The sequence below is a fragment of the Aythya ferina genome (genome assembly GCF_964211825.1).
Source record: "Aythya ferina genome assembly, chromosome: Z".
NCBI classification, from domain to species: Eukaryota; Metazoa; Chordata; class Aves; order Anseriformes; family Anatidae; genus Aythya; species Aythya ferina.
In genome coordinates, this window is record NC_140299.1 from 61,433,239 (window position 1) to 61,459,908 (window position 26,670).

A 26,670-nucleotide genomic window follows, 5' to 3' on the forward strand; every position below is an offset into this window, starting at 1 on the left:
TCTCTTACCCTTCCCAATTTGGTGTAATAACTTGTCGGTCTGAGGACACTGCAATTACTTTATTAATCATTCAGGATGGATCTAGAAACACGCTTGGGGTGTGGCACAGCAAGGTTGCAGAGTTCATGGCACTGGCTGCTGTGCTCAGCTTTACCACAGCTGGTCTGACCGTAGCACACCAATTTTCAGTAGAAAGTTCAGTTTCAGAGCTACAGATACATCTACAATACACAGTGGATGCATGGTACAGAGATACAGCACTGCCCATCTCGTGTTCAGTCCAGATCTTGGAGCAGTATACATGGGTAGCACAGCACCACACTCTAACTGGGGCTGGGGAAATTAGCTTGGATATGATGCTGAATTAACATGGTAATAACGCTTTCTGTATTTGTATTTCTCCCTTTGGAGCTCCAAAAGAACATCAGTATCCTGTACACTGTGAATATAACAGCTCAGATTAGCATTACATTGGAGAAGAAAAGAATGATATTTGCATGACAGGCGGCAGTACAATGCAGACATGTTTCCAGCAGCTTTAGGTTAAGCAGATTTATTGAGAGAGTGCAGCAAAGAATGTATGGTGGCAATCTGGCCAGTGTGAGACTGCAGGCAGACTTCTGGGGAAAAAAAAAATACGTATCAGGGGACATTTAAAATGTTTGTGACTGTCTAGTTTTTTGCAATACGGTGAGCTCCAAAATCTTTCTTTGTAAAAGAAGCTCTAATAGCGTGACTTTTCAACATGCTTTTGTGATTTGACAAGGGAACGACTTCGGCCTTCAAACGTACCCTTTACCTCACCAAATGCAGCTCAGCGTTTCCTGAGATATTGTGTGTTAAAATTGACATTTCCATTCTCTTATAGGTGCTTGAAGAAAATATTGGCCTCCTACTTAAGCAGTAATTAGCACGACTATCCTAAGGCACACTGGGGATCTCACAAAGGCAGCAGCACATGGGGAACACCTGGGAGCTGCATTAAGGGGGGAGCTGGACATGAGAGAGGCAGGGGACCTGCATGTGCCTCCCAGCACTGACTCACCCAGCATTTGTCTGCTCCTCCATTAAGAAGAGGTAAATCACAAGGCCCTGGTTTTCCCAAGCACTAATGCAATGCAAGAGTAAAAGGCAGGACTGTTTCCTAAGCCACCATCAGCTTCTGCAACACAGACTCTGTCTTGACTGAAAATACCAGACAGGGAACAATATCCTCTATTTCTGACAGATGAGACAGAAGACAGAAATGCCCAATCCATCAGCTCCCAGCTGACCATCTACATCAAGGCTGCATCTGGTTTCAGCACAACTTAAGCGTCTGCAGTCCGTACATCAATGCAAAAGGTTCAGGTGAAGGGCTGATGATGAGACAAACTGAGAAATCCAGTGATACAAAAGAAATTATAAATTTCTTTTATAAGAAATATACAAAAAATAACTAAGAAATATACAAAAAATACACAAAAATAAAACTGTTTTTTCTTTATAGTATTTTAAGCAAAAAACATACTAATACACCACATTAAAAAGCACTGTGAAGTTTGTCGAACAGCACTCAGAGGTTAGGAAACACTACAGACAACAAATAGCATTAGTTCAACACATCTGTTCAGTCAGTTTCATATTGTAAGATTTTAAATAAATTATTAAATATTATATCTTAATTATCACAAGGTACTTTTTATTGTTTTTTCTTAGGACTTCAGCCTTATTCAGAGCACAAGATAGATATAGCCTAAGCATTTCACGGAGAAAGTAAGTATTCAGGCAATTCCTGAAATAACCTGAAATAACATTCATTCACATATTTTGCAAATTAAATGCTGGTCTTTTCACATTGAGAGTTTGAGGGTACCTGGAATGTCAATAAAGATAAATTTGTGTAACACTACCTTAGAGACAGTGTCATCCAACTTATGCTTTATCCACTACTCATGATCCTAGCAGTAACACCCAGTTCTGTCAATCTTTTTTTTTGCATTCAGCATTCTCTCACTTGCTAATTAGTTTGTTAACTGTTCAGAAACAGACAGTTTTAATGTTATGCGTTTGTACCCCACATAGCACAGTGAAACCCTATCCCCTGATTAGAGCTCCAGGTACTACTAAAATAATGATGATACCACCCACATAAGAGGTAGTTCACCAATACAGCACTTAAAAGACCACCTGGAAGTGCTGAAGAATGCAAAATTAATGCTGAAAATAACTAAAAACATTATTTTAAGCCCTTAATAAAAATTAAAAAGAAATATTTTGTGGCTGGTTTATGTTCTATAAAATATATATTTTTACCCACCCTATTTTTTTTTGCCATTCTATTATATATATAGTATTACCAAAAAGAAAAATGACAGGGTTAATAATGAAATATTCCCCACCATGAGCAACATATTAATAAGTGGCCAAAACTCCAAACACATTTTTCAGTCTGAAAATAACTCAGGAGCACAGTTTTAAAACTAATCAAAAAGGTATTTTTTTTCCCCTTCCCTCAGGAAACCTACTCTGGCCAAACCAAAATGTTCCCAGTCCAGAATTCAAATCTGTGTTTCTTGACAGCCACTGCAGGGCTAATTCCCACAACAACCCAGAGTGTTTTAGCAATATTCAGTGTACAACTGAATGCATGTTTACAGATGCAGTGCAAGGTGGTGCTTGTTTCGTGGAACCTTTCCCTTTTATTCTTAAGATGTTACAAGATTTCACTAAAAATAACAGGCTAGGAACAACCATCATGAGGTATGTAAAACTTGACACATTAGCACACGTTTACTCTTGTATGAGCTTCCCAGATGAAACAGCATCAGGTTTTAATTACCCATATACAGACAAGCAACAGCAGCAGGCATTTTTATAGCATTTGCCATAACACAGCCCAGGTGCAAAGCCTGCAGCACAGCCTCGGCGGTCACTGTGGCAGCCCCGACGTGGCAGGGCAGGTGCGCTCCCTGACGTGGCCCACGGTTGTGGTCTCTGGTTGTGTGTCCTGGCGGCTTCCCAGCTGCGTGTCAGGACAGAGCTGATGTGTGCACCACGCTCCCGTGCACCTGGGACTCCCTCACAAAGAAAACCTGTGGGTGGGGGGAGCATACAGCACTCCATCAGGGGACCAGCAACACGGCCACACTAGAGACACCGGCCCACCGGTGCAGAAGCTAGGCAAGACACAGGCCAGTAGGCCTTGACGCATAAAGACCACAGCTCCTCATCTGTGCTAGTACAAACAACATCCCTGTGACATGACAATGGCAGGACAAGAGCAGGTGAACGAGGGAGGTGGGATGAACACTTTCATAATCTGTGTGAGGATTTTCAGAGAGATCTGGATCGTCTGGATCGATGGGCTGCATCCAATTGCATGACATCTAACAAGAGTAAGTGCCCAGTGCTGCACCTGGGTCGTAACTACCCCATGCAGCAGTATAGGGTTGGGAAGAGAGGATGAAAAGTTGCCCAGCAGAAAAAGACCTGGGGGTGCTGGCCAAAACCCAGCTGAACATGCGTAAGCTTTGAGCCGAGCTGGCCAAGAAGGCCAAGGAAATCCTGGGCTGCATAAGAGATAGTGTGGCCAGCAGGACTAGGGAAGCAATCGTCCCTTTGGACTCGGCACTGGTAAGACCACACCTCAAATACTGTGTTTTGGGCCCCTCTCTACAAGAAGGACATCAAGGTGCTGGAGCACATCCAGAGAAGAGCAACAAAGCCAATGCAGGACTACAGAACAAAACTCATGAGGAGTAGCTGAGGGAACTGGGGTTGTTTAGTCTGGAGAAGAGGAGGCTCAGGGGAGACCTCATTGCTCCCTAAAACTACCTGAAAGGAGGTTGCAGTGAGTAGGATGTCAGTCTCTTTTCTAAAGTTACAAGTGATAGGATGTGAAGAAACAGTCTCAAATAGCACCAGGGGAGGCTTAGGTTGGATATTGAGAAGTATTTCTTCACAGAAAGGGTGGTCAAGCACTGGAAGGGGCTGCATAGGGAAGTGGTGGAGTCCCCATCCCTGAAGGTATTTAAAAGATGTGTGGATGTGGTGCTTAGGGACATGGTTTAGTGATAGCATTTGGTAAATGAGATTAATGGTTGGACTTGATGTTCTTGAAGGTCTTTTCCAACCAAGGTGATTTTATGATTCTGTAATCCATGGAGAAATCAAGAATCTCAATGTCTTGCTAATCATGGGCTGCACAGAAAATTAGGGTAAGGCTAATGTTAAAACTACACCACTAGAACATGATGTGGGAGAAAAAGGCAAAAGGGTCATATATCTATTTAAAGAGGCTGAGTTAATGGGGTAATGGCCTACAGCTCATGCACACTACCGTAATAAAAAATGCACTGGTACCACACAATCAAATCATCTGTTCTATTAGCAGGATGCATCCTAAAACGTGTCTTTATGCATTAAGCCTTTCACAGAAGAGATGCAATCTTGTCTTATTTTCATAAAGCCATGTACACCATTAAATACACAGTATGTGTGCCTTTGGAAATGATCCCAGTAATAGCCATTTCTATTTTATTTGTCTCTACAGGGGAAAAGAAAACAAGGAAACTCTTCTGAGAACAAATAATAACTATCTGCTCTTCAACCACACCTTGATTTCTGCAGGAAATCAAAAATACTTTTTAATTCACAGTTGAATCTGTCTTTCACCCCATGGAATTAAATTTAGCTTTAAGCTTGTCAAGGAACTAAATTCACAAAGGTCTAGGCTATGGTGCAGAAATAAAGAAATATCATGTAGGGCTGCATATATTCCTCAATAGCATTCAATACTCTCTTCCTAATAATGTCTTGACTTCAGTCTCTACATGCTATACTTCAACTAAACAGAATAAATTGGCAAATATTTAGTCAATTAAACAACTTATTATTTTTACAGGAAGCATGACATTTTTTAATGCAAGGTAGTTGTGCCATACTCCCAGCACAGAACTGTGTAAAAACATGTGCTTCACCTAATTTAACCACAGGACAGGCATTATGCCCTTCGTAAAATGAAGGTAATGTGAAGGCCACCCTGGGTGCTGGTCCCAGATACTGAGCACTCCCTGTTCCTTTCATCTGTCTGCTATAGCTTTTCACAGGCCATTTTGGGATGTCACCCAAGACAACATTGCCCTAAGCCACTGCCTGCTCCAGCCAAAATGTCCCACCCCGTTTTCAATTTTCTTGCCCACCAAGGACTGTAATCTCCTGGAGGAAAAAGCTCTCCATGCTTGGTGGGTCCCTCTCAAGAGGAACTACTTCCTCAGAGTAGGGGCTTGAGGAAACAGCTGATCCAAGCAGAGTTCAAAGTCCACAACCACTTTCCTGACTTCTGTGGTTCCACCAGGAAACAGGCAGCCACTACACCATACAATACATTCTGCCAAACGTGTCCTTCACAGTAAAGGGATACACTCCAAAACAGTAGCTCAGCAAGCAGCCCAAGCACATCAGTCCACGACACAGGGATGCTGTCTCCCTGGCACAGGAGCCCCAAGCAAAGCAGGAGCAGTTTGTTGCTGGTCCATCTCACAGAGAGCTGCCAACCAAGGAAGCATCGCAGCTGAGCACTAGCTTCATGGCAAAGCATTAAAACAAAACAAAAAATATGAATCCTACTTTTATATCATAATTTTGTACTATTTATACTTTCTTCATTTCGTTTTTAAGGTCTCATGCAGAATTTAATATTTGATTCTGTTCCTATCAATGGCTATTCCAAGACTTCAGTGCAAACACATAAAAAGAAGTTATTACCAAAAACCTGAGTCAGGAAATAATGAAAGTGAAAACATGACAATCTAATGCTCTATAAGCAAACCCCAGATATGGGATAAAAGTTTACAGATGGAAAATCCAATCTGCTTTGTCTTTTACTCACCGTTTGATGACTTCGGTCACAGTAGCGCAATCCAAAGTAATCTATCTCCACTAGGTTTAAGTGACGAAATACGTAGCCCAGGACAACCGACCCTTTCGTTGACTTCTGTGGGAAAGAATTTACAGACCCTTTTCAAAAAGATGCTCTGCCTTTGTCAGCTATGTGTAGTCACATTCATGCATTGTTAGCTTTGTCTAAAAAGAGGAGGCAGTTCCCCATGCCTTTTACCAAAATTTCAGCTATAAGGGAGAAAATATTTTTTCCTGATACATATTTAATCAAACATTCTGTTAATACTATTACATAGCTGGCAAGTCAATAGATACAAGCAACAATAAAAATTCATCTGTCCTTGCATAAACACAATGTTCATGAACTAAGCAAATTGTCTTGCAAACTTCTTTTCTCTGATCAAAACTCTAAGCCCTGTGACATATTTTAATTCTTAAATCATACTATTCCTTCAACTATGGGCTTGTCACTCAAACTCTGAGAGTGAAGATCAGGAGGCAAAATTGTTCTTAAAATCTGAGCTATGCACCATTAGCTGCTCTGTTACTACTGCTTGTAAGGCAGATTGCACTTCAATGTTTTCATTTAAATTATTTTTGATAGTAGAAGTAGGAAAATCCTACACACGGAATTGAAATAACCTCATTGTTTTCTTGATTATTTCTTCACTGTGTGTCTGTTCCAGTATTGGTGAACAATGACAGGGACAATATTACAAACAACATTTTACTGTTGATAATATATTGTAACAAGCTCACTTCCACCTGAAGGCCTCTTATTTGTTGCTTTGCCTTGCAGTCAACAACAAATAGGCTAGGAAGATAGAGAGTAATTATGCAGCATAATCCTTCCTCTGAATCAGTTAAAGCCTAAATTCAACATGAAAATATGGAAATAGCTCGTAATTAGGTTTTGGCTAAATACTTCACATATACATTTGTACATACACACACAGGCCCTAAAATACCAATGCATATCAGCTGTCCTACACTTGGCATGCATAGTCACGTAACAGTGAATAGCACATACACACTTCAAAGGTGCAATACTGATGACCAGTTTAGAGTGGATTTCATCAACCCATTTACATCCCCTTCAATCCTCTAGATTGTGCTAAAAATGCACAAGAGAGATGAAGCAGAAAGTGGAGGCTGTGAGACAGTGTTTGCACTGTTTCACTTTTTAGCCTAAGAAAACTAATTTTTAAAATGAAAATGGCAAATAGTGTTAAAAAAAAAAAAAAAAAAAAAAAACACCAACAAACATTTAATTTATGCTTGCTACTGAAATATCAATCACATGATAACACATGATAGCAAGGAAGATGCACCCATTCTTTTTCACCAAGTTCATTTGGTCACCATTTGAATCTGGTCTCACAGGCAAGGTCAGTATAATTTCAGATGGACAATCACATTCTAAGTAATGGCAATGTAAACATCTGTAGTAGGGTAGGAGTTGCTTATTCATACTGCTCACCAAATTTAATAAATATTTGCTTAAACTAGGGTATGTTCTTGAATGATTCTTACCATGGAATAGTCTAAGCAATCGTGCAAGTTATTTATACTAAGCAACTGGAATTAGATATTGCCTCAGCATGTACCATGAGACTTAATTACCAGCCACAAAACAGAAAACAATTTAGGGAGAAGTATAATAAAGGTAATCAGAAATTCACTAAATCTCATTTTAGCATTTTGGATAAAGCATAGCAATACAGTGGTTTTATCATAAGATTCCTCAACAACAACCTGGGTTGTAAGAGCAGTGTAAGGCATGAGTCAGTCCTCGTTATCTGGTGACTATCAAGCACACTATAGCCAACAAAGAAACAAAACAAAGCAAAATGAAACACGCCTCAAAACAAACAAACAAAAAAAAGAGTTTAATTATTAGACAGTGGTGTTTCAAGACTGAAGCCATAATTGTTTTATTTTGTTTTCTCTTTAAATCCATTGCTACTCAAAGAAGCAAAAGAGATGTCCAACCAAAAAACACATACATTTATCTCATCTTTCCTATTTCACATAAAGACAATTAACTTCATTGGAAATAACTGCTTAATTACCATTAAACAGATACAACTACATCTTGGGAACCCAGGGCAGGACAGAAGTTCTAGGAAACAGACATAGCAAAAGCACAAAACCACCAAGCAGTCCTGACAACACACAACCTTCACTTCATTGTAAATTATTCCATTAAGCCATCAAGGAATAAATTATGGTGACACTTTAAAATGGGTACTAAATATTGAAATAATATTATAGACAGAAAGAGCTCCACCACCAACTACTCAGAGGCACAGGTTTTTGAAACAGTTAACCATATTTTGGCTAGTAAACCACTGAAGAAGCCATAAACAAAGCTGTCTGCCCTGTGACCCACAGGGGGAAACTGGAAGCTGCCTACTGATGGGATGCTGAGACGCAGTGATCTTTATGCTTTAATTTGTTTTCTTCCAGTGAGCTGCCCTCTTCTCATCTGACCATTGACATCATTTGTTTCATCAGTTAGTTTTATTAGCAGAACTAAACAACAGCAATCCGGTAGCAAAGACAAAGCAGTTGGTTTTCCATTCAGGCATCCTACAATAATGATGCATTATATTGGTAGCATCAAAGATATGAAAATAACATAAAAGCCTAAGTCTTACAGGAGTTGAACCTACACAATTCTGCACCAATTTAGGATCCAGCCAGCTTTCTTGGCAGTTTCCTTTTTCAGTCAGCTTAGGTTTGCAATGGGCTCTTTGCAAATCTCTGGGACAGCTTTCCTTGCATGGAGGATAATGCTAGTTTGTTATCCCTGACAAACACTGAGGTTCCACACCTGATTTGGCTGAAGTTAAAAACTCCCTTCTTTCTTTTCAGAGATAAATGCATAAAGCATTTTTAACTGCTTTTTACTTAAATTTCTAGGCTGAGAATGAGCATAAATGTCTGTTAATTTATTCTGTTGACACAGCTCAGTTAGTGTTTCCATTGCTGCAGCTCCTGCAGAAATAGGTGATTCAGTTGTGGTGAAATGCTGAGCAAAACCTGAGCTTACAATGGCTGTCAGTTCCCCACCCCTGCGTCAGGAAGATGCTCACCCTGTTGGCTATCTTCAGCCAAAATATGCTGTCTGCCATCACCTCCACAGCCCTCCTTAGCAATGCCATTCACACTCTGCCTTACGTACACAAGGCAGAGCTGCACAAGAGAAGTGCCAAGAGGATGGCACCCTGTAGCCTCCTCTTATCCTAAACCAACTTGCTTAACCTCCCAGCACTGAAGAGCACCTTTCAAGTCCAACACAGACCCTTGCTGAAACCACTACAGCCTCATTTTCAATTAAAGTTCCCAGTTTAAGCCAACTGATTTCCGGGTTTCATGCAGATAATTTGGTTCTCCAAGTGGAATCAGGAGAGGAGTTTTGCTGATGAATCCCTAAGAGGCTTCTTCTCAGGCCTGAAAAACATTTTTACTGCATTTGAAGAAAGTTTTGCAAACTCAGAAAAGCTGTCTTATTTTCCCTGACAAAAATACAGCATCAATCAGCAAAACTGCGGAGTACAGCTATTGAAGATGTCAATAGGATTACATTCGCAACATATGACATCGCAGAAATTATATAATCTGCCTTGCGTTAAGCTCAGACTTGCTAGAGGCTTGCATTCATAGGAGGCAAACCCAAGTATGTTTGAAAATATCATTGACAGTGCTTTCAAGAGAGAACAAAGAATTTTTCAAATGAGTCATAACATCTTGCTCCACATGCTAGTACTGTGGCTTCATAAACCAGAAAGACAGGTTTCTACTGGCTAAAGAAAATGACAGACAATGCTCAGGAGAAAAATGATTTGGTTGTATTCTTTTAATAAGAAAGAAATATCTCTTTTAAAAATGATATAGTATGATGCTTTAACATATTCACATTATGTATATGTAGTCACACAGAATTCTTCTCTTCCAAGCTTTTATTTAAAAAAAAAAAAACACTCCAGTGAGGTTTTCCTGGTCTGATCTTTTTTTTTTAATTCTCTCCTTTGTATTCTACACAGCAGTGCAAGCCAAATCAGATCAACAATCAATGCTAATTGAATTTAAAGACAAAGTATGATGTGCAGCAACGTCTGCCTCAGTAGGATGCTAGCCCCTCTCCCAGAAAGAAAGCAATATACGCACTAAAGCCACTATTTACTTTAAAAAAAGAAAAAAAAAAGAAAAAAAAAGAAAAAAGAAAAAAGAAAAATGAAAAAAGAAAGAAAGAAAAAAGAAAAAAAAAAGAAAAAAAAAAAGAAAAAAAAAAAGAAAAAAAAAAAGAAAAAAGGAAGAAAAAAGAAAAAAGAAAGAAAGAAAGAAAGAAAGAAAGAAAGAAAGCCTTGTAATATTGTGTCTATTAGTTCAAGTACCCATTGTGAAACCCTTCTCCTGAAAGTAATTCATTCAGGGTACTCTAATTCTTACTGTATAAATGCTAAGGAAGATGTCGATGAGTTCTTGAGCCCCTGCTTAAAAGAAGCCTTAAAATTTCCATTTTACACAGCTGCTGTCTTTTGATATGCCCTCCTTCCCCCTTGCAACCATTAAGTCTGTTGGAAAAGTCACAGCTGATGCTGAATTAATTATAAACTGGCATAAGGTAAGAATACAGACAAGCAGAAGGTTTCTAATGTGGAAGAGGGAAGTTTATTAGAGTACAGAAAGCCACAGGGGCAGCTACGGAGCACAACACCCAGTTGTGCTGTGAAATTCAGGACCACCCGTGAGCCACCCCCAGACCACTCAGTGAAGCACAGGACAGCATGGGTCTCACTGCTGACAGGCCTTTTGGGCAAGAAGTGAGTGTGATCTGCTGCCACGTGCTAGGCAGTAGGCACTGCCCATGCAGGACATGATGTGCTCACAGGCTCTGGAGATGGATCCCATGGATGGAGCAGGGAGAGGCAGGGAGCGAGCCCAGCCCCTGACGTATTTGTCAGAGGAACCTCGTGCGCACCAGTTGGCATTTACATGCTCAGGCAGACATATGTCAAGCTTACACACCATTTTCAGAGACCAAATTGCAGCGTTTTGCTCTAGGTAAAGGTTCCTAAGGAGAGATGAAAGTTCTGTATAAAAACAGCCCATAGTCACGCAACTTAAGAGTGAGTAGAGCCAGCAGTCCATCCCATTCCTGGTAGACATGTAACCAGGATAAGCATCTCCAAGCAGAATTTTCTCACTGTTTGTCTTCATCCAGACATTTTCCACCCTTATCTAAAGTTCTGAAAAGACCATCACCTTCACACACACACACGCACACAAAAGCAGCAAGGCACAGGGCTCTAAAATCCAAGTTCTTGGTGGTCTTCACCAGCACAGAACAAGTAACTGTTCTGCCCAGGGCCTCAATTTGCACAATGCAAGTTCAAGCAGAGATCTTTAAATTAGTAAGCTTTAATATTTACAAATATTCACCTAGATGAAACAGCTTGACCTTAATTTGTGGAATGCATGTCCAAACAGAGAAGAATTTAAATTAGCGTTATTGTATATGTGCAATCATTCCTCAACAAAATCATGTAGTATAAGTAAACACTTTCAGAAGCTGAGGATTTAACACATACAAATGTAATACCACCGTCTGCCCTAAGGACACAGTATACAAAACGTACCATCTGAATTGTACAAACCCATTTCCATCTCTTCGTCTTTCACTGACAGCAGACATGCCGACTTTTTTTTATTTTCTCCCCCGAGAACATCTCACAAGTTCACAGATACATGGACAGACCTCCCCATCTGTGTTCCTAGGAACTCGACACAGTCTGCTCAGTCTGATGGAACGCTATCTATGGCACTGCTTTTTAACATGCTGCATGTTAAGATGCCTGTAAATTTGTTGGTTTTACTTACAGTCATCAAACTAAATCTGGTTAGGATCCCTATTCTAGAAAATCGTCCAAAGTTACACCTTATTTGACTGTTTCAACAACTGGTTTACCTGTCTACTAGTTTCATTTTAAGATCTGTTCATTAATCTGCCCAGTTTGTTAACATTTACATTTTTTACCAAATGACAGATGAGTTAAAGCTACCTACCATAATGCACTTCCACTTCACATAGAAAAGAGCTCTTCTGAAGAGCTGAATATAAATGACCATTTCCATCATCCCACTACACTTTGCATATTTTCTACATCACCGAAAAATTCATTATAATAATAATGGAGTCCCAAAAATACAGCATACAACCACTCACTTGAATGGTTCAGATGTTGGCTACTACTACTTCTCTACGCTTCACAAAATCTGTTTTAAGTCACAAGAAGAGAGAGCTACATGGCCTGGTGTGTCTTCTAAACAGGCAGGGACCCTGCATGTCCCAGGGAGAGATGCTACAGAAGCAGCCCCCAAGCACCAGGCGAGGCAGAAAAGAAGCACACACAAATTCATGACCAGACACTTTTCAAGGATTTACTGTCAATGACACACACAGAAGACACGCCCCGGGGGACTGCCCAAGGCTCCTCAGGGGAGATGCAGAGATGCTGGTGCCCCAGGCTCTAGGAACACGTAAAACCCTCCAAATTCAGGGCAGGAGGGCAGTGGCCATTTTCTCAGAGCATGGTGCAGGGACTCCTGAGCTTCATCCTTCCAGTTTGCACTGCCTCCAGCACGCAGCCCTCCTGCACATCCAGGCCAAGATCTTTGAGCTGCTGGCTCAAATTGTTGGTAAAATAGTTTTGTTTTGTTTCTTTCTTTTCTTAGGAACAAGAAGAATTGGAGGGAAAAAAAGATCAGCATACGTCTTGTTAATCCTCTACTTTGGCAATTCTTTCTTTCAGAATGAATAGCTGTACTGTCAGAGCTGAGCATACGTGCAAAAGCTTGTTTGTACAGAGCACCACAAGACTCTGACCAAAGAGCGAGCCTCACTCTTTCTTGTCACAAGCAAAGTCCAAACTTGGTGTCCTTGTCATCACTTGCACTCAGCCCTAGTCACACAGTTAATCACTTGACCGTGTATTCTTGCAATGCCTTGTAAATGTGAATGGCCTTGTTTTCTGTTTCTTGGAATACCCATTTCTGCTACCCCTTGACTGTTAACTGTGTCATCCATCCCACATTAATTTTTGTGTATTTCCTTCTAGCATCCCCTCTTCATCCAAGTCTTTCCAAAGTACTGGTCATGAGATCAGGAACAGAAGGATAACAATTACCAAATAAATTCTAAAGTTTTTCTTTAGCCTTTTTTCCCCTTCCCATGTTCAAGAGTTAGGGACAGGAATTAATTACTCAGAGGTTTAAAACTTTGTCTTCAAGTGGATTCACATCTCAAAGCCCTCCATAAAGCTCATTTCAAACATTTTTGAAAAAATTCTCAGACTTGTTTGTTTTTTTTATCATTTCATTCAGTCACAGAAAAATCTCATGACCATTCAGTCAAGACATGTTACAAGGAACAAAAGAGGAAAAATTACCAGGAAAACAGTGGAATCCTTCTTAGCTGCAAAACTAATGGGAAGGACAAAGAGAGAATTTATTTTTGAAAGGACAGAGGCTCCTTTTCTTTCTGGATCTGATTTGGGGGACATGGTGAGAAGAAGGGGGAAGAAACTGAAAAAGCAGCCCTTTGCTTGAAACAAGTCTTTCAGAGTACACATGAGGTATCTTGGGCTCTTCTGCATCTTTCCCTCTGCATGAAAGAGCTGGCCTTTCCGTAGAGAAAACTCAGCTCAACCTGGATGTGCAAGAAGGCTGTGTGCTGGAGGCAGAGTAAACTGCATAGACAAGGCTCTGGGATCCCAAACTACTCTGAGAAGATGGCCTCTGCCCTCCTGCCCTGCACTTGGAGGGTTTCATGTGTTCCCCAAGTCCGGGGCACAAGCATCTCTTTGCAGTCCACCATGGCATCCTTCATGTGGAAACAGATGCAAAGCCCTGTTGACTTCATTGGGGGCAGGAAAAGTTGGTGTGGGGGCTGCAGCACGGCGCAGAAGCAAGGTGGAGTCAAAGCAGCCCACCTACAGTACAGTCAAGGTACTTGATTCCATCCATCAATTGCAAACAGTGTTTTTGTATAGTCAACACTGCAACCAATCAGCTATAAAAAAAAAAATGTATAAATTGTACATCCCTTTTTTGTAAAGTATTTGTAACTCAATTGCTGTGATACTTCCTCTTAAACTCATTTGATTCTACTAAAACTCAGTTCTCATTAAAATTTTTCATAATATCCATCAGGAAATTTGTTTGAAAAAGAAATAAAGACTGCATTTGCCAAAAAGAGTTCTTTTAAATAGATACCCCTTAAGAGAACAAAGAAAGATACACTGTAAGTATTTGTGTTACAGGGTAGTTTTCTAGATATGCTTACTAGCAAGCCCTGCCCCCCAAAAATAAAAAATAAATAAATAACTGTTTGCATCAGGACAAGAATAACTTATTCATTAGCACGCTGTAATGGCTGCTAATGGGGGAACTCTATACTCCTTCATTCTCTTCTGCCCCTTCTCAAATTTCTGGCTGTCCTGAAGAGTTACTATCCAGTGCTGCATACTGCACAAGGTCATATTACCATTTCACTGGTACTGGGCTGCATTCAACTTTAACAACGTTGACTGAAAACAAAACAAAACAAAACCCCTCCATGGGAAAGGAAGAACTCTAACAGACTTGCAACAGCAAGGAGGAATGAAAGGGCCATTCCTGCCACAGCCCCTCACTGCTCTGCTCTTCACCCTCTGACTACTGCTGCCTGCCCCCTCACAGCAAGGGCGCCTCATTCAGCTGTCATTCAATTTCTGAATCACTGCAGATCTCAGCCCTGGGTATTCAGATGTATCACAATCCAAGCTTTTTTTTTTTTTTTTTTTAAAATGATATCCCTGAATACTAAATAAATAAATAAAGATAATTAAAGCAACCTACAAACTACTCATTCAGGCTCTTGCATATGTGTACTACAGTGTTACCAACTTTTTTTTTTCTTTTCCCCTTTGATCCGTTTTCAACTCACTACATTCCCTCCTGGCCAGTCTCCTCCTCGTTCCCCCATGAATCAAGCAAGGAAATTTCTACACAGTGCTGTATTATGGGATGGGTAACACAGAAAAAAATCTGATAGCTCCAGACACGGGCTACTTGTTTGCAGCTCTGGCACCTAGACTGAAGCACCAGAAACACCAGTTATACAGGTGAACTGGTTGTCACTGGGACCTGACAGGAACTGGAAAAAATAGCATCCTTACTGAATTTAACTAATAGAGTTGGAGTAAATCTCTTCTGAGAGAGTTGTTTTAGCATTATAAACTGGCTCATTATGGGCATATTTTTAAAAGAGACAGCAAATAACATATCCATGGCACAGTAACCACATTGATAGTAATTATCACAGACTTTTCTTCAAAAATCTTCAAACAAAAGTTGCATGGGCTTCCTTCGCTATGACAGACAAATTTTAAGTTGCTCCTCTCTTGGAAATAACTAATCTGTTTTGAATGAAGCTTTGTAAAATAATGCAAGTCACAACAGAGTTCAAAACCTGATGACTGGCACACCTACAAACAGACCAAACAATATCAGCAGTGGTAGCAAACCTCTCCCTAATCACTTTCATTCAGAAAGATACAACAAGCTTTTCAGACTGAATTTACAGATACTTCCTTAAGGTTTTTTTGTTTCTTTGTTTTATAAAAAGTCAGTATTATCTTAAACTATTTCTTGAGCATGAGGCTCTAGTGAAAGCCTAGCTTTCACATACATTAATTTTCCTCTGAAAAACTAGAGAACACTATACTCTGCACGATTATAAGGAAAGCTACAGCAAGTTTTAATCAGCTTACTTCTCCCTGTGGCATCTATTCCTTCTCCCTTTCAGCAATTAAACCTTTCAAATGATAACTTGATGTTAATCCCAGTAATCCAGACAAGGAAACTACCTTCTCAATGCTTAGTCTTCATCTGCTCCCTAAAACTGTTAGTATACTCCAAAGAGCCTTTACATACTTCCAGAAAATTGCATATGCATAACACAATATTATATGTTTTCATACAAGAAACTGTAGGTTGGTCTTCAGTCAACATTTAGCAGCTACTTGACCATTAATTCTAAATACATGTTGGCAGTGTACAGCATATAATATTATAACTACCTTCTGATATTTCTTATTGACCTGTAAAAATTTCAGATATGAAACAGTTTTGATTATACATAGAGAATGTTTCATATGCACTGTATATCTTTAGAGATAATCCAGAACAATTTCTCTAACATTGTATGTACTACCTGCCAAGATTAAGCTGTAAATTCATCAATAAAAAATAAAATTGCCAAAATTCCTTATTTTTAATAAATTTATATTTAATGTATCAAGGCTGTTTGGGAAAGGTGTTTTTAACATGAGGATACAAACCAAAGAACTGCTATACCTTTTACTTTGAAATCTAATCCTGCAGAAGGTTTTTGTTCTTTGATTTGGAACCTACAAAGAAACTGAACATCTTAGAAGTACATGGTAGCTGCCTACTTGTTCTAACATAAACATTACACATATTGAAGAAAAAATAAGACAAAAATCACACCTAATCCACACTTCTGCAATACATCCCCCTGAAGGAGAAGATAAAGTGATTATATCCATGTGCAGTATCAGATTGATTTCTACAGTCTCAGCAGATAGACACAATAGCAATAACCACAGCACAAGGATCTATACAGAAAACAAGAATATAGCACACGGAATTTTGCGAACCCAAGCCTTTCTTTCTATACATCTAGTATAAATCTAGAAACATGTCTACTCATTAGCAAAAGTGTTCAAAGAGATGGGAGCAGTTAACCCTTTAAATGCCCACAGTCTAAATTTTGTGTCTAATGAAAAATGTATCCTTTCAGCACTTTCATTATCAGACTCGAGAGGTTAATTAATAAAATGCCTCAGGCATGCTGTCCTTTGCTAATGGGGGTGGCTGTTTGTGGTACTTCATAGGTCAGCTCGTACATCTCATGCAAGGAAGAAAATAGAAAAAAACAAGGAAAAAACAAGGAAAAAAAAAAAAAAACAGCTTTTTGAATAGATACATGAATTAAATCACAAAACACAGCTTCCTGAACAGAGACATTCATTAAATCACAGACATATTTTGCTTTAGAAACAAGATGCCAGTTAAAACCTGAGGACAAAAATATCTGTTCAGAATCTAGTAGCGATGCAAAAAATAACTGAATGAGCTTTTTCACTTTAGGGGAATTTTGAGAATTGGAGTGAAAACCTGATCCTGCTTAAATTAATATGAATTATATCACTGAATTCTGGGGCAGGAAACTTTAAGTTGATGTTGGAAATAAGATCTCTACCACTTACTTTATAACATTTGTGATGAAAACAGTCAAGCCATCAAACTAAAAACCTGTTTAAAGTCAACAACTGCTCACAGGGGAGACAACAGAGCATAGTCACTTTTGTTTGGACCCAAGCAACAACTCCAAACTTCATTCCAATAATCTAACAGCGTAATAACTGAAGATTAATTAAAGCTAAATAAATTATGAAACTGATGACTGATAGTAAAAACTTTTCTGTTTAATTCACAAGCTTGCAGGTAAGCCGCCAGTGTGCTGTCAGGAGTCTCCATCAGCATATCTCCAGTTCTGCAGCAGTAGTACCTTGCCACAGAGCTGTAGACAAACCTCAAACAATTGTGCTTCAAAGTATGTTACTTTAAAGTACAGGAAACACCCAGTGCACTTTCACTGTAGGCAAATCACAACACACTCTGTGGACTAGACTGTTCAATTTCAAATAGAAAATTACTGCTTTCATTTTTAGTTTGCTTGAAATGTACTAGGTTTTATCTCTTCTTTGAAGCCAACATGATTATTCATTCACCTGTGATATATGTTGAATACAAAATTTTTGGCAGCACTGCTTCTGATTACATTAAATATAGCTTATTGTGTGATTTTGACTTGATCCTATTCACACTGAAATACAAAGGCAAAAAAAAAATGTTTGAAGATGGAAGGCCCACAATCTTCAGTTTTAATCTCACTGGTCAGTGATAAAATAATAGATTGCTTATAGTAAAATTAGCAGTATATTCAGCTGGACTGAATAAAGTAACAGCCCCAAAGTCTCTCCTCTCTCCCTCCTCCATTTTAATTTATTATTAAACATTTATTTTTTAATTTTTTTCAGGCGTGCTACATCATGTGGATGTAAACCATGCCCACTGTCCACCATTTTGGCAATGGGCTAGACATTCCCCAGTACTCGAGGTGTAAATTACAAAGTCAGTGACATCTTGCTGTGGAATATAGGTGTCACTAAGTACCCTTCTGTGTAAAATAAAGGTGTTTTGTTTTTTTCTGATGGTTTATACTCTTACTCACAAAACCTCACTGGTGACAATAACCACGTCAGGACTGTCACGAGACAACATGAATATCAGGACCTTAAAATATATACATATTGTGCACATAGTTACCATACATACAGTTATTAAAAATAATTTTAGGTATTTGTTCAAAAGTTGAAATGTCTGTTTTGTCACTTAAATAGACCCCAGAATACCGACACATTCCAGACAGGATGAGGTATGAAACTTCATCACACATAGCTAATAGAAGAAGGACAGAGAGCAAGATTTCAAGCAGACTACCTTCCCAATGAAAGGTGCAGTTCTACATAAAAAAAACAATCTCACAGGTATTTTCTCTCAAATAATTTTCTCTCAAATTTGCACCATACAAATCCAAAACAGTCTAATATCCATCTACACCACAGTAAGGATTCATCCTAGAACTATTTCTGCCAAGGTCTTCTTCCGAGCCACCATGATATACCTCAGCCACAGAAACAGACCAAGGTCCTCAATTGGTCCTGTGAACAATTATGGTTTCATAAAGTAAAATGCCCACAAAACAAATATACTGAAAGACAATGTTAATCAACATGTCAGTTTTAACAAATCTAGGCATTGCTCAACCAGGAGGTGAAGGTGTCACACATCCCCTTTCTTCCCTGTGCTGAAGAAATGGACTGCAGCCTGCTCACTTCCTACTCCAAGCTGCTCCTGAGAGCATGATGCCACCTGGTTTCACTGAAAATAAACCAAGATAGCCCAGATCTCCCAGTTAAACTTACGTGCCCAACAATGTTCAAGAGACACTTGGATAACACCCTCCATAATACTCTTTAATTTTTGGTTAGTCCTGAAGTGGTCAGGCAGTTGGACTAGGCGACCTTTGGATGTTCCTTCCAACTAAACTATTCTATTCTGTTCTAAATACATTCATTGTGTTGTGACCTACTACAGCCTGCTAATTTCTCTGCCAGAAACTTGCTAGGAAGTGTACGCTGAAAGTGTCTTCTCAGTACTGAAGTGAACAAAACCCCAAACCCTGCTAGTTACCATGGGGTTTGACCACTTACCCAGTCACAGCACAGGCCTCCAACAGGCCACCACTTAATATATCCAGTTATGCAAAATGTGTGAGATTGTACCATGAACTTGGACAACTTCTGGAGACAGCCATGCTATGAGATATATATCTGAGACTTACATCTAGCTTGGGTAGAGGAGGAGTACAATGCTAAACCAGCAATATGCATCACTCATCCTGTTAAGGAAGAGTTTATTACCTAATGACCAAGGCTCTGACACTTCCAAGGCCAGGCCTGGGCTTGCCACCACTCAACTCAAGAAAGTGACTGCTCTCTTTAATGGCTAAGTTGCCAACACCATCCCCATAACTTTCCTATATTTTCAGTTCCCAAAATATTTGAGATAAGAGATGCGAGGGGATAAAAAATCACTGATTGAAGGATTATCAAAGATTGTCCTGGTCATCTAACAGAATACGGAGAATAACCAAGTTAGACTCTGAAGTTTCACCTTGCCCTAGTGTGAGTCGAAAGCCCAGCTTCTCCCAGAATGACATTTCTACTGTTTTACACTCTAACTGTACACATAAACACACTCTGTAGTTGTCTGAAAGCTTTTATATACTCAGCTATTGCCTGGTTGTTGAGAAACTGTGATGAGAGGCTGTACTGACATTGCACTTTGAAGACATCATCAAAGACTGAACTAGGCTGCTGACATTTCCTTTAAAAAAGGAAACTGATGGATTTGGGGATGTCACAGTTTGGCACAGAAACAGCAGTCCGATAATCAAGTGCAGACAACAGAAAGCAAGCGACATAAGAGCAAGTGCCACCTGTACTCTGTCCTTTCTGTGCTACTGCAAGATAAACCAAATGGGTAAACCTCTAACTTCCAGAGTTTGCTGTTCTTTTAGTCTTCCATGTAGGTTGCACAAGCTCAGATAGTTTGTTTTTTTTTCTCTTATCACAGGATACAGCAAAATTTTAGCCTCTACTGATTTATCCCAACTGAAGAAAGATGGTCCTGAGTTCCAGCACATGAGACCATGTCTTTCCCTCCTTGTTGCACTAGAGGAGATGCAGAATCTTTCCAGAGATGAAAGTTACCAGCCCTCACAATTTGTGAGCAAAGCAATGAAGACGCTTGCACAGCTATATTAAGAATGGTCAGTCCAGGCTGTTCTGCTCAGAAACCAAGACAAAGATTTTGCTCAATTCAGACTTGCTGTTTTTGACAACTTTTCATTTTTGCCACAAAGCAGAAATAACACTTGACTTGACCATCTTGCTAAATGAAAAGAACCCAGTTGTTATCCACTTGAGAGCTGGAATAAGACAAAACAACAGTAGAACTTTTGGTTAGGTAGGCCAACAGGCCTCTTAGGCCAAATGATCTGATCAACAATGCTGTCTGGGGAGGAAAGGGGTGGTTTCTCATCACTGTACACCTGAGGTAACTCTCCAAAATATGCCCTCTATATCACTCTGCTTTGGACTATCATTACAGGATTAAAACTTGGTTAAAAAAAAAAAAAAAAAAAAGAAATAGAAATGTCCTAGTATTCTTACTGATACTAGAACATGCCTAATGTTAAGGAGGGAAGAGCATGTTAATATTCAAAGACCCTAAGATGCTTACACATTTGTGTTGACTTCCTTTTGTCCAACATCTATTTGTAGTGTAATTATTAAAGCTCCTCATGATCTGACAGGAAAGCTTTCTTTGTATTTTTTCCCTCAAAACCTCAGTAAGAATCATTATCTTCTTCTTCATCTCTGTATTTAAATGCACAAACATCACAATCATTCATTTCTGTAAGAAAAAAAAGAATATGATACTCTGATACTCACCAACATGCTTATTGTTTGTTTTGGAGTGGAGGGGGCATAATTCCACTTAAGTCAAAATTGCTGAGCTGTATCATGGGAAAATTCAGCCTTTTCTTCCTGGACAATCACACATATAATCACACAATACCAATATCCAAGATAGATTAGGTTATTTACACAAATAATACTAAACAATTGTATGTTTTAGATCTAAACCAGTCAAACTTACATTCCAACTGCTTAAATCAAATTAAAAGAAAAAAAAATATACATATATATACACACTTCTGGTCCTGAAACCTAATTTCACATTGAATCCCTAAAGAACATTGTCATAGATTAGCTAAATGATGGAAAAGGAAAAAATCCCCATCTGTTTAATTTTATTACTGCAACAAGTCCTTAGAGTCAAAACTTCGCAGTCTCTTCAACTGATGGAGATTAGAACAGCTTCAGTGAGGGCCCCAGGGCAATTTACACTGCCTGAAAACACTCAATATTCAAAATTGTTACAAATCAGTTGGCTATAGTGTTCCAGTTAAAAAATCTAATGGAAAATTTTTCATAGTTTAAATGCACAGCTGTTAGAAAACCAAAAACTTTGTTTGGTAAATTCAACAGCAGAATAATGTAAGCCCCATCATTCTACACAATGTGTGCTCTCAAATCTATAATGAAAGAGAAAAGGTATATGACTCCACTGTCAAAGCCAAGTGGCATAACTAAGCTTCAAAAGTATTTCACCACTTGACAACTGACATAACTGTTCTGACAGCAGACAACTAATGGTGTCATACTGCAGCATGCACTGCGCAAAAATAAATAAATAAATAAATAAATAAATGTATTTCACAGAATCATTTAAACAGACAATGTTTACAAATTAAACAGTAATTTGAGACCCATGGAACTCAGACTGGCAAATCTAGGATTCCTGTTATATGGAAAAGGCTATTTGGCTGCTTCTGGTAATTTACTTGAGAAACAGTTTGCCTCATGAAAATTAACAAGCAGAGTAAAATTGCCACTAGAAGCATGAAGAGGATAGATACTTCCCTCCAACTCATTTTACGAATGCTTTAATACTTTCTTTTGCCTACCTTCATAAACTAGACCTGAAACACCTGGCATTGGGTGCAGTCAGTCTTGCATATTCACACCTCCACTATCCTGGGAGACTTCCAGTTTCATTAAGACCAGAAATTACATATCAAAAGTCTAGATAACTTATTATCATCATAATCTAGTCAGTGATAAAAGATAATTTTTTTGCATATGGGCAGGCATGAGAAAATTCATGTCTGTTTCCTACTCTGTACTGACTGCCGCAGTCATCTCTTTGATTAAGCTTCCTCTTTTGTAAAACTGGGTTAAGAGTCTAGCCTCACTACCATACAAAACTTAGAATAAATTTTCAAGATGATTAAAACTGCACAGGTAAAGAGAAATCAACATGACACATTTCCACTGGTTGTAGGCTGTTCTAACACACTAGGCCAAAATCTTTCTTTACTGATAAATGTGTTTTTCCAGAACAGGAGAAGCAGCATCTCACCAGTCTGAGCTTCAGTAAAATATCTGGTTTGCCATTATGTAAGAAGTTATTGATTAAACTGAATAAAGTATTAGTTAGTAGAGGAACTTTAAAACAGATGAGAATCTGGCTAAACAAAAAATAACATTTTTTTTTCTTTTTACAGGAACATTATCAAAACACATTCCTCATTCTTCCTGAAGGTGGAATAGACATCACTTAGCAGTATTTGCATTTCTGCAATTAAAACAAGTACCAGTATAAAATTAAAAGGTACAAAAGAAGAGAATAACACAACTTATAGGAAGAAAACTATCTGGAGGACAGGATCGATAGAAACAAGGTGCAATTCAACAGGAGAAAATTGCAAGGACATGATCTTACAGACGAAAACAATACATTTCTGTTACATCTGAAAAAGCATTAAGCAGTGACAAATGGAGACACAAAGGATGAAGATGTATTTGTTAAATACAGCTCAGCTAGCACTTGTCACGAACACCCTGAATGAATGGTTTACAAGGAGGTCTGCCACAGCTTCAGCAAAGGAAGCAACCCACCACCTTTTTGATATTCTGCTGAAGTGCAGGGCTCTATGAAGTGCCCCAGTCACACAGATTACCACCCCAAAGGGAACACTGTATGCCCTCTGAGCTTTCCAGTCGACCTGAAATTTCTATCACGCTACACTAGTATTAATGTAAAGGCAAGGAATGCCTGCAGTTTTACAGTCATAAATTAAACAAAGATCGTTGGTAGGTTAGAGACAAAAGGAAACAACAGTAAATTCACACAAAGGGATGTACAAAGAGATGGCGATTAACTGGGGTGAAACTCCAAAGAGGGCCACAAACACGGTTAAAGAGCTGCCACATGGAATGTACAAGAGGCTAAGAGCTTGTTTGCCTGCATTGCAGAGAAGATAAGGGAGGATGCAGATGCAGTACGAAAACACAGCCAAACTCTCACCAAGGATGCACAATAAGAAGAGGAAATTACATGTATCACAGGACAGAGCAGGTGAACTTCCCTAATGGAGAATGTGTAAATGCAGGAAGAGGTTGCCCACAGTTTATGGTGCCCCTGTGGTTAGAGACAGTCAAAGCTCAGCTGGGAAAGGTCCTGAGCAATCTACTCTAACAGGGAGAGCAGCAAGGCTGCAGGACCTCCAGAGGTTCCTTCCGACTTAGATGACCCTATCGTATCACGTAACAGCCACGCATTACAAATGGTAAAGAGAGGAATGCTGCGTATCACTTGCATTTGGGTGACAGTAGATGTGATTGTTAACTTCACAGCACTGGTAGCTTGGGTAAGGGTGCCCTTGTCCTTCGCTATGACTGACATGGTAAGAAACTATTCCACATACAGAAAATATTAAATAAATATTTGTAGCTCATATCACTATATACGCTGGAAAAAAATGGGGGGGGGAATTGGAAAATGGTCTGCAAAATTCTCAGCTTAAATATATTTTTTATTTTTTAAGTTTTTAAACAGTATACTTATTATTCCAAGACAATAAAATATTGATTATCCAAATACTATTTATTTTAACTTTGAAAACGTAATTTGAAGGTACAAGTACATAAACTGAGAAAAAAATAATTTTTATTACAGTGATAGCATGATTAATACATAGTGCACACGCTCATAAAGATGACACCAACAAAAATACTTTATATTCACTTTTATAGTGGTTATATTTATAGATTTATTTTTATAAAAAAGGAAAGCAGGAGTTCAAAAAGGTTAATCAAATCATATTAAGTTACATCTAAACTGTAGGGAAATATTCTACTGTTAACCAGCAAGCCTGTGTAACTTCAAAAGCAAACACACCAAGAGATAGGTTAATATATGAAGTCGATCACAACATTAACTTCTGTTTACCTTTAGCACAATTTCCAGAAATGTCACCTCTTGGGAGTTTCTAAAGGGAATAGTTGGATAGGTCTGGGCCAGAATACTTGTCATGACTTCCTTTAAATAATTATTAACAGAAGTCTCTTAGTTCGAGCAGCCTACTTTCAATAAATTACCGTGCTGTCAACAGGTCCACCTCGAAACAATGTCACAAGCATCACAATGACCAGCATAGAAGCCTTTTTAAGCACAATAAGATCTGATAGCTTGGCATTAATTATAACATAGATGACTGGCTTTGCAATTCTTTCATTTACTTTTGTGTTTCATGTTTTTATTCAACCAATTTATCTATACATACTACCATGAACTATTACTGTTTAAACGAGAAAACTGTTTGGACAGGTTAAATGGGCCTAGCTATTATCACCCCTATTGTAACAGAACAACGCTCTGATTTTCCTTTGGGAACAGCAATGCCACAGTGCTTACACTTACTAACTTGCTGAGGAAAGTAAACCAGTCCTAACAGAAACTGGAAATTAGTCTTTCATTCTCCTGTAATTGTTGCTCAGGAACTGGCACAAAATGAAAAAAGATCTATGTCATTATATGCAGAAGATATCTCAGAAGTTAGCATTGATCAGTAGGTGTAATTTCTGACACCTATGTTAGAGATCCAGATTTGCTATGTTTTGGAAACACACTGTGGATGATGAAACACATCTCTCTTACAAGTAGCTTTTGTTAAAAGACAGACTTCTTGCTGTAGACTTATAGCTTGCACATTTCACAGCCAGATTTGTGGATCCATCATTTTCTTAAAGTTATGATTCGTCTTCATAACTAACTTATACATGGAACTGAGAAAGGCAGTATTTGAAAAATCCTAAATTGACTATCAAATTACAAGTATCTTCATCTGAATTTTTCTTTTTTTTCTGAGAAGAAAAATAAGAGCTATCTGATTGCAAAAGTAAGGTAGACAATACAGCTTCCTCATACTTCACAAGTCATCCCCCAAATAACACTTCAGTAAACTATTTTCTATCTTTCAAGACCAAATTTTGAAAGGAAAAAAAGAAAACAAATAAAACAAAACAAACAAACAAAAAACCTGACTGTTCCAAAACACAGGACATGTTTCTGAGCTGTAAAAAATAAGGAATTTCTAATGTCTTGGTACAGTGAGTAATGTGCTAGGTAGCACCACAACTGTGTAAGGTGAACATTTAAAAGGAAAATTTATTTCAAGGCAGTGTTGCCCTTTAAGCTTCACACGTAAATGCCTTTCTGGGAGCATTTCTAATACTTCTTCACATAACACTTCATGCAGAAAAATGTAAGAAAACAATTATTCCAAGCTTATATAACTTCAAAACCAACATATAAAGCTCATTTCCCAGAGTGAAATACTATTGCTTTTATAACCTCTGCAATATAGGCAGATAGCTAACTGACGTCTTCAGTTACACCTGTACACTGGTTTAAATAGGTGCAATCAATTAGCGTTTAAGACATTCATGTTAATAAAGAAAAAAAAAAAAAAAGATATTTATCTTGCTGGTCCTTCATCCTCTTGTCTTTATAAAGTTGTTAGGAGGAAAATAAATTAAGTCAGAATTTCAGCCCAAATCTGTGGTAGTGCAGCCCCAGGCACTGTTTTGGAAAGGAATATTGAGATAATTGGGACCCCACACAGATACGCCAGCAAATCTTGATTTAAAGCTGTTGCATTAGGCTTCGGTCCAATTCCTCTGTAAAACCAGATAACTTAAGCAGGTCTCAATTGACAAATTATGCTATGGATGAGAAGGTTGTGTGTTAGACTAAATGATACCCTTTTCCACAGACAGGTTCCACAAAAAGAACACATTTTAAATATGAGAACTTGTTTCCAAATATTTCAAATGACCCAGTTTAAGAATACAGAAAAATGGTATTAACAGGGACTATTATCATAGCTGGCTCATTCATCCACATTATGACACGCTAAACAATTCTGATGCTATTGCCACGTTCAGACCTCCCATAGTCCTGAAAATCCAGCCCATAAGGTCTGTGAGACAGACACCTCTCTGCGTGATGAGTCCTCCATGTCTTCCACCCAGATCGTAGGACACTGGCTGGCCAAAGAGCTATCTCAAGGCTGAGGAGTATGCAGAAAACCCTTGCATGCATGAGGAGGCCATG

The 26,670-nt window shown here is 38.8% G+C and overlaps 1 protein-coding gene across 1 annotated transcript in view; it reads right to left on the bottom strand.

Annotated features, from left to right (window-relative positions):
• EPB41L4A (erythrocyte membrane protein band 4.1 like 4A) overlaps positions 1-26,670 on the bottom strand; it is a 131,136-nt gene that overhangs the window by 76,297 nt on the left and 28,169 nt on the right. Inside the window, exon 2 of the mRNA XM_084504428.1 lies at positions 5,873-5,977. Coding sequence (XP_084360554.1) covers positions 5,873-5,977 — 105 coding nt within the window. The remainder of the gene's footprint in view (positions 1-5,872; positions 5,978-26,670) is intronic.